Here is a 16222-nt window from a genome sequence, read left to right on the forward strand (position 1 = left end):
AACTTTATTAGCTTATCCAAAATTTAAAAAAAGAGACATACTTCATTAAATTCAAAGGGATGTGCTTCATTAAGACTTTGATGCATGAATTATTATTTCTCTTGCACAGTGGAGTAGGAGTATTTGATTTTAGTCTTCCTCCAACAAATTTCAGCATGAAACAGTGCAAGTGGCTGTTTAGATTCCTCGACCATATAATCAATAAGAAGAGAAAGTCAAATCAAATTGTGGAAAAAAAAATACATTAATTGAGTCAACAAGTTAATTAATACTATGACAAAGTGGACTGTATGGACCATATGAACAGCTAGGGATATCCCTATTCCATTTCCCTATGTGAATATTATCCAAAATTTAGGGGAATTAATGGACCAATTCTTCCACACTGCTGGCCCCAGGAGCAAGTTGGGTTATCTTTCCAGCACACAAGATTGGTGATCCTTCTGTGTGGCTTTGCGGTGCCACTAGCTGATTTTCATGAGATCAAATGATCAATCGAGATGATTCCACTAAAGAGGTTTCGATGCAAGTTGGGAAATTTCCCCACTTTTCTATCCCTCTTTCTTTTTCTTTTTAGTTAGTAATTTATGGTTCTGGTGACACGGATTATGGTAGCTGCTAAAAACCAATCATATATGTATGGATATAAAAGGCTATATGGGGCTAGTGCACGACTCATTACCAATGTTTTTATATATTGGTTCTCTATAAATCTATATCTGGTAGGGAACCCAGAGCCAGAGGGGTTTCATATATTTTTTAAACCTTTTTCATGACGCGTAGTCGCGTATGATTGAGGCTCCACCACTTGCACAATTAAACTTTACAGTAGACAACGTGGATATTTGTTATATGGTATACAGTGTATGGTGTACATGAATCGTTAATTAGACTGTGATATGCATACTTCAAGCGGCAAAACAATCCTTTAGGATTAATTTTTTTTCCGAAATTATTAGATGGGAGTACATTCTAAATAAAAAGTGAGGTAAATCATAAGATATTTAATGACGTCTGAATTTAAAATTATAAATCATTTTACAATTTTTTAAAATTGTAAAAAAATTTATGATTTTTAATTATTTTTAAACACAAATTTAAAGTCATAAATAATTTTATTTAAATTAATATTTCCATTTTTAGTTTTATTTAATATTTTTATATTTTATATATTATTTTACTTAATACTTTTTATATTTTTTTATATTATTTTATTTAATAAATTTCCTATAAATGAAATACAAATAAAACAAAATTATAATTATATATACCAATTTAAATTCGAACTCATTAGAATCTACTACAATTAAAAAAAATATGCAAAAATATAAAATAAAATAATATATAAAAATATAGAAATATTAAATAAAACTGAAACTAAAAATATTAATTCAAATAAAATTATTTATAACTTTCAAGTCGTAAATTACATTTAAAAAAATTAAGAAGTTGTCAATTTTGCAAGACTTTAATAGAAAAAGAAAAAAAATAAAAATTATAAAATGATTTACGATTTTAAATTTAAAAGTCGTAAGATTTACTGTATAATTAATATTTATTTAAAATGTATCTCATTTGATAATTAAAAAAAAATCCCTAAAAAGTCATTTCAGCTTTGTCTCTGATATTTTTTTGGCAAGGTTTTATATCTCTAATACCTGTATGCGGCACACTTTTTTTTTATATTAATTTTTAAATATTAAAAATTATAAAATAAGAACACTTTCAAACAATACAAAAGTACTTAGCATAAACGACAGAATAATTAATCAACCAATATCACATCATAGATCTTCACTGACGACTATTTTTAATAATATATCCGACAGTCATTTTCACTGCCTCACCCATGTACCCCTAAACAAACTACTTTGTGGCAACGATGAGCATGACTTTGTGGCAAGGGCATTATATATATCACTTCTGAATCACCTCCACACAAAGGTTCATGTTCTCTGGACCGTGCCAATGCATTAAAACTTTGTGGAATGGGAATAATTATTAAAAAAAATTCCAGTTAAATAAAAAGTATTTTAAAAATGATATAATTAAATAAAATAAAATTACTTGAAATTAATTTATACTTCAAATCAACATATATATATTTTCCCAACGGATTAATAATATATTATAACAATAGACAATAGTATAGCTGGTAGCTACTACCACTATAAATTATTAAATTTATTAATTTTAATAATAACTACTTTAAAAATTATATCTTAATTTCAAATTAGATGACACATAAAATTTTTTATATCCGCCGTGCACATATCTATTAACCTCATTCATTAATAAATATTGCCTATATATATATATTAAGTAAAATCTCACACATTATTAATGAAATAAAAAAACAACAATCTTTTATTTATTAAGATATACAAGATGTCCAAAGACCAATAAGAAACAACGACACGTACGAGTAAAACAAAAAGAAATCATGCGCGGGGGAACATGCACTGATGCACATTCAACAATCATAAAATTATTACAACCAAGGTAAAGCGTGACGCACGAGTAGACCTAATTAATACAAAAGGAGAAGTAAGTAAGCGAATCCAAGAGACAAAGTGGTAATTAAACTCACTCCCAAACGCCCTACGTGGCCTGCAGAGTCCTCTACGTTAGCAAACTGATGCTGAACGTTGGTCTTATCAGATTTCGAGAGCTGCACCTTTCGTTGGTGTGAAGGCAATATGCAAGGGTACATAACAGAGTCCTCTTTGTTAGAGTGGTCAAGCCCTAGTAAATGCCCTATCTCGTGCATTGCCGCACTCTCCAAGTCCAAAACTCCTTCCTCCCACGACAACCTACCGTTTTCACTGGGAAGAGCCCACAACTTATTGGTACCGTCGAGAAGTATAACCCCTTTCTTGGTAGAATCGGGTTGCAAAAATATAAGGCTGCCACCATACACCTCGATATCAATTCCTAAGTAAGTGAAGTTGTAGAACCCTACTTGGATGTCGGCGTTGTCGTAGGTTGTCTCGGTGAGATTCAAAACCCCAGAGGCCTGGGCCCACCGAGCGAAGGAATCTCTAAACACCTTGGTCATGTTGGCTGGGATTTGGTTTTCAGGAAGAAAACCGTATGTGAGGTTTGTGTGGGGGAACCACCGGTGACCGGCTTTCGGATATGACATGTTGTCGTCGGTGAAGTTGTAGTCAATGTTAATGTCGGGGACGCCACATCGTAGGAACGACATTTGCTGAAGAGTCTCGTTGTTTAGTTTGCCGGTGGGTTGCAAACTGAAATATTGCTGGTAGGTCTTAATGGCTGATATTATTGTTTCTTGGTCCATCGAATTGCTCAATGGCCCAGAGGATTCAATGTAGCCGTAGTTTGATAAGTAATCTTTGATGAGAGACACCGGTGGTGCGCTTCTCTCTTCGGAAGAGAAGATTTCTGTGAAATTCAACGTATAATAAATATCCCCTATAGTGGTGGGTTTCAGGAAATCTTTTAGGGTGGGACTCTTCTCCAGCTTCTGTTTTAATTGCTTTAGGAATGAAGAGAATGAAACTCCATCCGAAGGGGATAGGGCAGTAAGGAGAAAGAACAATAGGAATATTGCAGAAAGATGTGAAGAAGATTTCATCATAATTAATGGGTATACGTATATAATTTCTTGGTTTATTCCCTAGAGCTTGTGTGAGTCTAAATAAAAGAGCTGAGGAGTAATATATATAGAGGAAAATCGATGAGGGTCGTTGCAAATTCCTCGCTGGAAGGGACTGAGTAAGTTCATGAGTTTGATGAAGTTTTGTGACTTGTAAGGTAGCGCACACACGGGTTGAAGGGTCTTCATCCACTAGTTGCATGCCCATCACTAGGGATAATTGATTAATTCAAACCACTGATTCATGAGTGGCTTTTCCAGCAGCTGTTGGAGTTAATTGATAGAGATTATCTGATGCAGAAAATTGACTACACGCGTATTGTGTGGTCATTCTTATCCGCGGGGACAAGTTCATTCTGTTACATTGTGATCAATTGAATGAATGTTAAAAAGCTAGTAGAGAAAGTTTGTGTACTTTTACAAAAATGATATATTAATGTAATTTATTCATTATTATATTTGTAATATGATACAAGTATAATTAAAATAAAGCTAGCTAAAAGCATTTGGAAATTAAAACTATGAAAACTTTTAAAATTAATTAATTGATAGAAAGTTATTTAAATCGTGATTCATAAATGTACTATTATACTTTTCATCGATTTGTTGCTGATCTGTGGGTGACCATAAACCGTGGTGCGTCTTTTTGTAAACTGCATATATAACTAGGGACTGGTTTTGAGTTGCTCGATGCGTTTGGGGCTTCGAGTCATTTGCCACTTGTCGTGGGGACAACTTGTTGATAGAAGTTCATGCACGCACGTGATTGGGATATTCGGGGTCAGTAGTGGTGTGCTGGTATTTATTTCCATTTGGTGGTCATTTTTGTCTTCTTTTTTTTGTGTTAATTATTCAATTTTTGTTCACCTACTAGTTTCTTTTTTGTCTTGTAAGAGATATTAGATTTGCCTTACTTGAATTTTGAATTTAGAACAAGTTTTACATAGATTTTTATTATTATTGTGGATTTTATCTTTTATGTTTTGTTTTAATTAATTAATTTAAATTTCAAATAAAAATGATAGAAGATTCGGTTGTTTAGCATATTCAGATTGGTCGTAAGCCTATAGGCTTTCTCATTGGGTGTTGCTAGGTGCATATTGCTGATGCACCCAACATTTTTTTTTTCAATTTTGTCCTTCATGTTTTTTCTGTAAGAGTGTTATAAAAGAGATTTTTCCATAAGAGTTATGAAAATTTTACGAAATAAATTCTTCCTTAAAAGTCTTACGGATGGAAGAAACTTCTTTCATAGGATCTTACAAAAAAAGCGTGAAGGACAAAATTGAAAAAAAAGAGAAATACTGGATGCACCAATAATACTGGTGGTGCACCTAACAACACCCTTTCTCATTTTATAAAGACGTTACAAAAATTACAACGGGCCCAAACCAAACTCATAATAGAAGAGCATATTTGAACCTTAAATTAGCTACATATTGTGAGCAAAAGCTTCCTTCAATAAAAAAAAGATCCCGCACCAAACAAAATCCAGAATACTGAAAACTAAGATCATATGAGGCTAGATTGTTTGCACAATTATTATCCTCACGATATATTTGATCAACCAAAAAACTTTACCAATTGAATAAACTATTAATGCTTCTAATATAATATACCGACTAATTGAAATTACGTTATGATGTAATATACTTTTTTTAAAAAGAAATATATATATATATATATATATATATATATATATATATATATATATATATATATATATATATATATATATATATATTAGGCCATTTGTACGTATCTTATTGAATTTTATTTGTATATAAAGATTATAATTACTTGCACGAGAGAAGAGTGTTGCCCGACTAATAACTTGTTTGAGTAATTTAGGAATACTTAATTTGATAAAGAAATAAGAAGAAAAAGTAAAATATATTTCTTCTAAATTAATATTAACTTATTCACAAGTTAATTTATAAAAAATTTCTTGTATTATTTCCTTAAAAGACAAAAGAATACTTCTACAAATTATCCTATGCATACATTAATTTAAACTTATAGAAAAACTTATTTTTTTAAGTGTTTCTAGATAAGTTCATTTGAACATGCTCTAATTCAATTTTACATAATTTTTGGAAACAAAATTTAAACACATCAACGTATTAATATTTTTAACGGAATCTGATTTTTTTTTTTTTTTGCAATATAAGATTTTTAATACAACCCTAATTACACTATTTAATTTTTGGCCTGATTTTACTTTTTATTTTTTTTGTAAATTTTATCCTTAATAATTAATTTGCGAATTTTACTACAATTTTTTTATGAAAAAAAACTTGTAAATTTTTATCTTTTTTATTGAGCTAACTTGTCACACTAAAATAATTCCATTTTTTATCGTCAAATTTTATTTCAAATTTTTCACATTTTAGTGAGTTTTATCTAAAGTTTTTTTTTAAAATTTTTTTTGGAGAATTTAACCTTTAATATTTATGTTTATGTCAACATAGTACTTCAACTCAATAACAAGAGTAAAATAGCTTAGAGTGTGTTTGGATAAAGAATTTTAAGTGAAGAAAATAATTTATCCAAGAATTTAAATTTTTTTAATCTAAAATTTATTATTTGGATGTTTCTTATGAAGAATTTAAATTTTTAGAATTTTAAAATAGAATTTTAAACAACTAAAAATGTAAAATTTTAATTTCTTTCTAAAAGATGAGAAATTAAAATTCTTTTCTCGATAGAAGAATCTTCCAAAGCGTTCGTATATTTTCTTTATCACTTTCATCATCTCTTCTACCTAAAAGTTCAAGAAGTACTATCTGAGCTACCGGAGCGTCCATTGAGTGTAGGCATAGGGAGACAAGTTGAACTGCATCTGTCATGTCGTCGCTGCCCATCATGCGGCGAAAGTGCTCGCCGGCACGGAGAGCCTGGACCATGCCTTGTGCCGTTAACTAAATATTGTGGTCGGGTGTGGTGGTGTACACCATTGTGTCTCGACTCTCCATGCCGCATCAATATTTTTCTCTTTGGAAGTATACCAATCATATCTTTTCTTTTTGCATTCATTTTCTTTCCCTCTCACAATTTTAATTTTTTTTTATCCAAACACAATTTTAAAAATAAAAGAATTTCAATTGAAGTATTTAAAATTCTTAAAATTTTAAATTTTTCATAAATTTAGATTCTCTCATCTAAACACTCTAAATTAATTGTTGATAGCAAAATTCATCAAAATATAAAAATACTAGAACAATTAAACCTTAACTTTTTTAATAATCTGATCAACTAGGCAAGATGTACTTGATTTTAAACATCTCTAAGCAGTGTTTGGTTGTGATTCGAAAGGACAAAAATAGGAAGAAAAAAAATTGTATTTGGCATGTGAAACCCACACTCTTTATCCTCTATTTTAATTAAAAAATAATTCCATTTTCATTAATCAATGCATTTGTCTTTTGCCTTATTCGGAATAATGTGGTTCATAATTTGGAATATGTATTGGCATTCCAAAGGCTGTAGAATTGTACTACTGTATTCTAATAATTTAACTAATTAATTGAGCATATCCGTTAAAATTTAAAACTGCAAAACCTTGAGCATATATGAACCATAATATTGTAAACTCATATATACCTTATTGTATCATAGTAGGAGTATTAATTATTGGGCTACGTACATAGGCGTTACCATTGCCGGCCATGAAACGAGGAAATACTCTCATCACCATGTTAAGACACAGTAACCATTGTAATTAATTGTATCTTTAAATATCAGATTGACTCTTTATAAACCCAGAAAGTTAACACATACTAAGCCAACCCGCACTCTCCTCCCTCTTGGAATTATATTGCTCGCAAGTTAACCCTCACTTTCCTCTATATATTACTATTTCTCAATACTTAGACTCAATTTCTCAGGAACCAAAAAATTATATCCATATTAATTAAGATGAAATCATACCTTTCTGCATTCCTATTATTCCTTCTCCTCCTTAAGCTTGTTGATAAATCCATCTCTGCACGTGTTCCTCCTTCTTCAACCAAAGTAATATTCAAGAAGATTGGTGAGAATTCATTGGACAATGTCAAACAAAAGTTCTCTCCCCAACAGCCAAACTCACCACCGAAGCAAATCGAAGGCCTATCTTTCTTCAAAGGGTACTTATCTAACTTCGGCTACCTCCAATCCTCCGAGCCATTCAACGATTATTTGGACGAGGAAACCATAACAGCTATTAAGACCTACCAGCAATATTTCAATCCTCAACCTACTGTTGACATAAACAACGAGACACTTCATTAAATCATACTACCACGATGTGCTGTTCCCGACATGAACATCCTCAAGTTTCTATTACTAAGAAGAATAAGGCCAAGCAAGTATTAAAAGTGTGAGAAAAGTCTCTATTTTCTAAAATTAAGGATTCTGGTTCAATAGTCAATTTTAGGATGTTGACCAATAATAAGAAAAAATGTTAATACTTACTTTTCCTTTTTGAAACAACTTTGGTCACCTTCACCAAGATGTTAAGTCTGAGGTAGTGTCACTGAAAACCAAAGTGCAGAAATTAGACAACAGTAACACTACATTGTAGAAGATCATATTAAATTCTCGATCATCAAATATTAAAATAATTTTCTTAACAGAAATTAGAACACTAATTTGACATAACTTATAATGATCATATCAAACTCTTTTTGAGATAACTTATATGATCATATCAAATTAATTAATCATTTGATTATATCAAACTCTTTTTGAGATAACTTATAATGACTCATGAAACTTATTTCTTCTTTCATTTAATTTTCCTGTACAAGATATAATTTTATTCATAGAACTCAAACATAATACCAAGGGTTAATGGATTCCTGTTTGATTAATCATTAATTTTACAGGTATTTAATCATATTCAATATTCATTCAACAAGTGTTTTAAAACATTAGATGTCCGAAATCAAAACATAACAAATAACCTATTAATTATTATGACAATTTTAGGTCAAAAAAAACTATTAAACCTCTTCTTGAGAATTTTCTATTAACTTTATAGTAAATTTAATCATTAAAAAATTTCAATTGAATCGGTTCAATGATTCATTCATATGTAACTCATTTATATATATAAATTAATAAATGAGATCTATTAATATTTATCCAATAAATACTATCACATAAATATTAATATATTTGAGTTATTGATGTCTTATATATAATAGTTCTATGATTAAGAATAATTTATATTAAAATTAAAAAAAAAACTTATTTCTTATTATTATAATCTTTATTATAATGATACGTTTTTAATTTTAATTAAAGACATTATCAAATAAACTATTTAATCAAATGGTAAAATATAATAATATTATATTATTAAAATTAGAATTAATTGATGACGTGGGACGTAGAAAATTGATTACACGTGTACCGTGTGATTGTAGTTATCGGCGGAGACAAGTTCATTCTGTTACACTGTCCGGGATGAATTAAATGTTAAAAAGTACAGAAAGTTTGTGTACTTATACAAAATTGACATATTAATGTAATTTATTCATTATTATATTTGTAATATGATACAAGTATATAATTAAAATAAAACTAGCTAATAGCAATATTTGAAAATTAAAACCATGAAAACTTTTAAAATTAAAACTTATTGTAAACTGCTTATATAACTAGCTAGGGACTGGTTTTGTGTTGCTCGCTTCGTTTTGGGCTTGGAGTCATTTGCCACTTGCAGGCTGCAGCTGTTGATAGAAGTTCATGCACGTACGTCATTGGGATATTCGGGGTCAGTAGTGGTGTGCTGGTATTTGTTTCCAATTGGTCATTTTTGTCTTTTTTTATTTTGTTAATTATTCAATTTTTGTTCACCTACTAGTTTCTTTTTTGTCTTGTAAGAGATATTATATTTGCCTTACTTGAATTTTGAATTTAGAACAAGTTTTACATAGAGTTTTATTATTGTTGTGGATTTTATCTTCTATGTTTTGTTTTAATTAATTAATTTATATTTCAAATAAAAAAGATAAAAGATTCGGTTGTTTAGCATATTCAGATTGGTCGTAAGCCTATTGGCTTTCTCATTTTATGAATTTTAATGGTTATTCTTTTCATTGTTAATTTCGCTATTTTCTCTGTAAGTTCTTTCTATTTTTATATTTTATTTTATAAAATATTTCGAACTGTATCTAGAGTTTGATTCTTAAATTGAGATTTTTTTTTTATTGAGTGTTAAATACAGTGAGGTTGAGTGCAAACACTGATTTATTTGTGTGGTAAAAATATGTCTTATCTCCAACAATATATTATGATTAAAATAATATTTATCAATTCTTTTAGAAGGCCCAAAGATATGCTACTGCATGACGAAAATAGAAGTGATTCCAACAAAGTGAACATCACAAATGTTAATTAACAACCGCACACCAATATATATTGAAAGAAAAGGATGTTACATAAATTACAACGGGCCCAAACAAAACTCATGATAGAAGAGCCTATTTGAACCTTAAATTAGCTATATATTGTGAGCAAAAGCTTCCTTCAATAAAACAAGATCCCGCACCAAACAAAATCCTGAATAATTAAAACTAATATCATGTGAGGCTAGATTGTTTACACAATTATTACCCTCACGATATATGTGATCAACCAAAAATCTTTACAAATTGAATAAACTAATGCTTCATATATAATATACCGACTTGAAATTACATTATCATGTAATATACGTTTTTCTTTATAAGATGATAGATATATATATATATATATATATATATATATATATATATATATATATATATATATATATATATATATATATATATATATAACATTAGGCCATTAGCATGTATCTTATTAAATTCTATTTGTATATAAAGATTATAATTACTTGGACCAGAGAAGAGTGTTGCCCGACTAATAACTTGTTTGAGTAAGCATATTTAGGAATACTTAATTTGATAAAGAAATAAGAAGAAAAATGAAAGAAATTTCTTCTAAATTAATATTAACTTATTAATTTATAAAAAATTTCTTGTATAATTTCCTTTAAAAGATAAAAAAAATATTTCTATAAATTATTTTATGCATAAATTAATTTGAACTTGTAGAAAAACTCATTTTATTTTTTATTCTTATTTTCTTTTTTGTAAAAGTATTTCTAGATAAGCTCATTCGAACATGTCCTAATCCATTTTTACATACATTTTTGGAAACAGAATTTGGCATACATAATTTAAACACATCAATGTATTAAAATTTCTAACGGTATCTGATTTCATTTTTTTTTGTTGCCATATATGATTGTTAATAGAATTTTAATTACACCATTTAATTTTTGGCCTAATTGTTCTTTTATTTTTTTGGTAAATTTTATCCTTAATAATTAATTTTGCGTATTTTATCACTAATTTTTTTATAAAAAAAAACTTGAAATTTTTTATCTTTTGTCATTGAATTGACCTGACACTCTAAAATAATTGAATTTTTTATACTCAACTTTTTACTTTTTTGATGAATTTTATTCCAATTTTTTTCACTTTTTAGTGAGTTTTATCTTAAGGTTTTTTTTAAAAAAAAAAATTGGAGAATTTTACGTTTAATATTTATGCTTATATCAACATGTCAAGTGAGCTCAATGAAGAGAGAAAATTAGCAAGTTTTATAGAATGTTGACTAAAATACGTCAAATAAATTGTTGATAGCAAAATTCACCAAAATGTAAGAAGTACTTAAGGCTAAAACAACAATTAAACCTTAATTTTATTATAATTTGATCAACCAGGCAAGATTTACTGATTTTAAACATCTCTAAGGGTGTGTTTGGTTGTGTTTAGAAGGAGAAAAATAGGAAAAAAAAAATTGTAATTCGCATGTGAAACGCACACTCTTTATCCTCTATTTTAATTTAAAAAAATATTCTATTTTCATTAATTCTATTTCCATCCTCTTCCAAACGAAACATACCGTAAGATTTTGAACTCAGATATTGCATATAGAGGGCACCGCCATTAATCAATGCATTTGTCTTTTACCTTATTCGGAATAATGTGGTTCATAATTGAGTATATTTATTGGCATTTCAAAGGCTGTAGAATTGTACTACTGTATTCTAATAATTTAACTAATTAATTGAGCATATCCGTTAAAATTTAAAACTCCAAAACCTTGAGCATATATGAACCATAATATTGTAAAGTCACATATACCTTATTGTATCATAGTGGGAGTATTAATTATTGGGCTAGGTACGTAGGCGTTACCATTGCCGGCCATGAAACGAGGAAATACTCTCATCACCATGTTAAGACACAATAACCATTGTAATTAATTGTATCTTAAATATTAGATTGACTCTTTATAAACCCAGAAAGTTAATACATACTCAACCAACCCGCACTCTCCTCCCTCTTGGAATTATATTGCTCGCAAGTTAACCCTCACTTTCCTCTATATATTACTATTTCTCAATACTTAGACTCAATTTCTCAGAATTAAGATGAAATCATACCTTTCTGCATTCCTATTATTCCTTCTCCTCCTTAAGCTTGTTGATAAATCCATCTCTTCACGTGTCCCTCCTTCTTCAACCAAAGTAATATTCAAGAAGATTGGTGAGAATTCATTGGACAATGCCAAACAAAAGTTCTCTCCCCAACAGCCAAACTCACCACCGAAGCAAATCGAAGGCCTATCTTTCTTGAAAGACTACTTATCTAACTTCGGCTACCTTCAATCCTCCGAGCCATTCAACGATTATTTGGACGAGGAAACCATAACAGCTATTAAGACCTACCAGCAATATTTCAATCTTCAACCTACTGGTAACATAAACAACGAGACACTTCATCAAATCTTACTACCACGATGTGCTGTTCCCGACATGAATTTCTACTACAACTTCACCGACCTCAAGTCGTGGCCCAAAGCCGGGAACCAGTGGTTCCCCATGGGCAAGAGCCTCCTCACCTACGGTTTTCAACCCATGAATGAAATGACAGCCGAAATGAAGAAGGTGTTCACAGATGCCTTCACGCGCTGGGTGCGTGCCACAGCTGGAGTTTTGAAACTCACGGAGACAACCTATGACAACGCCGACATCAAGGTTGGGTTCTATAGATTCGATGGCCGCTTTAAGAATTTGTTGTTTGGTGGCAGCGTTATCAGATATCAACCTGATTCTAATGTCACCACAGGTGAGATTCGTCTCGACCTTACCGATTTATGGGCCCTGCCTAGAGAGGAGGATATGCTGTCACAGGATGGTGTTTTGGACTTGGAGAGTGCGGCGATGCATCAGATAGGGCATCTTCTAGGGCTTGACCACTCTAACAAAGAGGACTCTGTTATGTACCCTTACATGTTGCCCTCACAGAAACGGAAGGTGGAGCTTTCGGTTTCTGACAAGGACAACATTCTACAACAGTATGCTAATGGCAACTCAGGCCACGGTGGGCGCTGGGGAGTGCTTTTATTTACCATTTTGTCTCTTGGATTTGCTTTTTTTGTATTAGGCTATTAGGAACATCAACATGTTTGGATTTTGTTTTGGTGTTTCAAACTCAGTTTGGAGCATAAACTCATTTTCATTTCGTATGGTATGTTATAATTATCTTTGAAAGTATGTTTGCATGCTTATATATTTTATCCGAAATCAAATTTCCAAAAGAAGCAAGGCCAAAGTCCTTCTTGAAGTTATAAAATTAAAATTATCAACTTTAATCTAAATATACACCAAGTCTACTCTTATGTTTGGCTTGTTCCACATAAAAATGAATTATATAGTAGTAAAAAATTGTTGGATGTTAAGTTATTGGTTAAATGTCTCCTTTGATCTTTTATATTTTATTTATTTATTTGTTTTGAAACATTGAGTTTAAGTTTTATTTTATTTCTTTGTGTTTTTGAAAGTTTTATTTTGATATTTTTTTTTGTTTTTTATTAAAAATGTTAGTTTTTTTTGTTAACTTTTGAAATAATTAATTTAAAATAAGTTTCTTATATAACTTTTTTTTAACAATGATTGTGTCCAAAACCACCTGGTTACACTAAGTAAATAGCTTTCTTAGTTTGACAATTAGTTTTTTTATTACCGTAATGGTTAAAAAAAAACCCGTAGAAACGAGTTTCTTTATATGCTCTCACTCCTTAAGTAATTACTGAACTTAATTGGTAATAATGTTGTGTTATTGATTTAGAAAGTTTAAGTTGTTAAAAGAAATATTCATATTTTAAATTTTGTGGAGATTATTGATGGTTGACACTATTTTACTACTTTTAAAATCATGATATATATATATATATATATATATTACCCTTTGGCTTGTGTGTTAATCGAATTTAGTCTTTTAAAGTTTTTTGTGTTATGACACTTGAGGCTAATCATGAGGAGATATATATGTATCATCTTCATTGTGCGTCGATTGAATTTAATTAGTCTTTTAAGTATCCTCACAAGCAATTGTGTTTGTAGATGAGGGGCTTTGTATCATCTCGCTTTTATATCGATTGAGTTGCTTGATAGTCAGGTCCATAAGGTACTCGATAATTAACCAATATTGAATCCTAAATATTATTTTATGAATTTAGAACCTAAAAAATTTAACAATTATATAACACCGATTGAGTTGGACCAAACAAAACCTAAGGTTATTTCAGTCCCCTAACCTAAAATTATAATTTAATTATTTTTATTAAATTTTCTTAACTTAATTATAACTCAATTATATTTATTAATTTTTAAATTTTTTATAACTTTATCAATATAATATTTAATAATTATTTTTGTACAAGATAATTAAAAAATTGAGCTTAAAATGTATTATATGAAATTAAAAATTAAACTTGACTCTTTTAAATAATCAAGTGAGAGTGGTATCTCAAAAAAAGAAAAAATAAGTGGTTAAGTTGTGCATCAAACATGCACTAGTAACTTTTAATTAATTGTTAAGCTTTGGTTATTGTATTTTTTTGGCCTAAAGTCATATATTAGGCCTTGATTGGGCCTTATTAGGTTTCAATCAATTATTAGTGCATATGTTACCCTAATGACATATATTGGGCCTAGATTAGGTTTCAATCAATCATTAGTGCATGTGTTACACTAAAGTGATACTGAGCCTTGATTGGACCATCATTAGTGCATATGGATATGTTACACTAATATACTTGGGTCTTATTGAGTTTCAATTACACTAAAGTGATATTAGGCTTTGATTGAGTCTTATTGGGTTTCAATCAATCATTAGTGCATATGTTACACTAAAGTCATATTGGAAAGTGGTGAATGCATAAGTTACACATTGAAGGCAATTGTTTCGTGCACCTAACATTTTTCTTGTGCACCCAGTAAATTATTGTAAAGTCCAAAAGCACCACTGCTAATAAACATACGAATTCGTAATCCGTCAGAGTAAGCTTACGGATTCGTAATTCGAAAGAGACTTACAAATTCATAATCCATAACACGTAATCCGTTTACGAATTGATAATCTGTATGTTCATACGGATTATAGTTTCTTTTAAAGAAATTTTTTTAAAAAAATATTTTACAAATTAATTTAAAATTAATGGCCCATACAGGATTCGAACATATGACTTTTACATTATTAGCACAACAATCTAACCAACTAAGGTAATAGGATAATCATGTTATAAAAAAATTAATGTCGCTATATATAACACTAAAATTTTTAATGTATATTAAATGCACATGTAAATTTACATAATAAATTTTGCGACAATTAATTTTTTATCTAATAATTAATTTATTTACCTATATAATTTGCTGACAATTAATTTTGATCTAATAATTAATTAGAGTAAGCTTATCGATTCGTAATCCGTATGTTTTTTAGCAAGGGTACTTTTAGAATTTAAAAAAATTGTTGGGTGCACAAGAAAAATGTTGAATGCACGAAGCAATTGCTCACATTAAACCTTAATAAATCATTATTGGACATTGGTTGATGAATATGTTAATTGAAGACTTAATTACAAAATTCCTTATTTCACCAAATTAGTCCCCCTACCTATATTTCAAAATTTACTATCTTAGTTCTCATTTTAACTGTTGATTAACCATTCATTATTAAATTTTAAACGTTGACTGTACTAGAAAGTTGACCAATATTCTCTTAAATGTTGACTATACTAGAAAGTTGACAAATATTTTCTTAAAAAATAAGAAATTTAAAAAAATGCTTGAAAGGACTAGAACCATGGTCCTTGGAGTGAATGACACACTCTTTTATCATTAGAACCATGTAACCATTTGAATATTTGGTGTAAAATATATTACTAATATAAGTTTTATGCTAAAATAATTTAAAATTTAGTTTATTCTATTTTTATACTCTTATATATTATCTTTAAAATATGATATATAATACTAAATTTTATTTTTACATAAATTGAAATATGTATACTTATATAAGCTTTATTTTATATTATATTTTAAATGATAATATATAAGACTGTAAAAATATAATAAATTAAAAAGAATAAACTTTAAATTTTGAATTATTTTCGCATAAAACTTATATTAATACTATATTTTGTGCCAAACATTCAAATAAGTATTTGGGTGTAGTGTAAATGAGTGTGTTTCGTCCTTCAAGAACTATG

General features: G+C 29.2%; 2 protein-coding genes across 2 annotated transcripts; one reads left to right on the forward strand and one right to left on the reverse strand.

The window, feature by feature from the left end:
* Positions 1–2344: 2344 nt before the first annotated feature.
* LOC114410382 (metalloendoproteinase 5-MMP-like) lies at positions 2345–3756 on the reverse strand. Its single transcript, XM_028374311.1, has one exon. The coding sequence runs from the start codon at positions 3602–3604 to the stop codon at positions 2531–2533; it is 1074 nt and encodes a 357-aa protein (XP_028230112.1). The 5' UTR covers positions 3605–3756; the 3' UTR covers positions 2345–2530.
* Positions 3757–12034: 8278 nt separating this feature from the next.
* Positions 12035–13197, forward strand: LOC114410389 (metalloendoproteinase 5-MMP-like). The gene has a single exon (XM_028374324.1). It carries the CDS (start codon positions 12096–12098, stop codon positions 13116–13118), a length of 1023 nt encoding a protein of 340 aa, XP_028230125.1. The 5' UTR covers positions 12035–12095; the 3' UTR covers positions 13119–13197.
* The last annotated feature ends 3025 nt before the right edge of the window (positions 13198–16222 follow it).

This window comes from Glycine soja, chromosome 1, assembly GCF_004193775.1.
Source record: "Glycine soja cultivar W05 chromosome 1, ASM419377v2, whole genome shotgun sequence".
NCBI classification, from domain to species: Eukaryota; Viridiplantae; Streptophyta; class Magnoliopsida; order Fabales; family Fabaceae; genus Glycine; species Glycine soja.

Excerpts from the sequence above, each read along its gene's own strand:
- LOC114410382 (XM_028374311.1), bottom strand. The coding sequence starts at position 3,604 with ATGATGAAATCTTCTTCACATCTTTCTGCAATATTCCTATTGTTCTTT.
- LOC114410389 (XM_028374324.1), top strand. The coding sequence starts at position 12,096 with ATGAAATCATACCTTTCTGCATTCCTATTATTCCTTCTCCTCCTTAAG.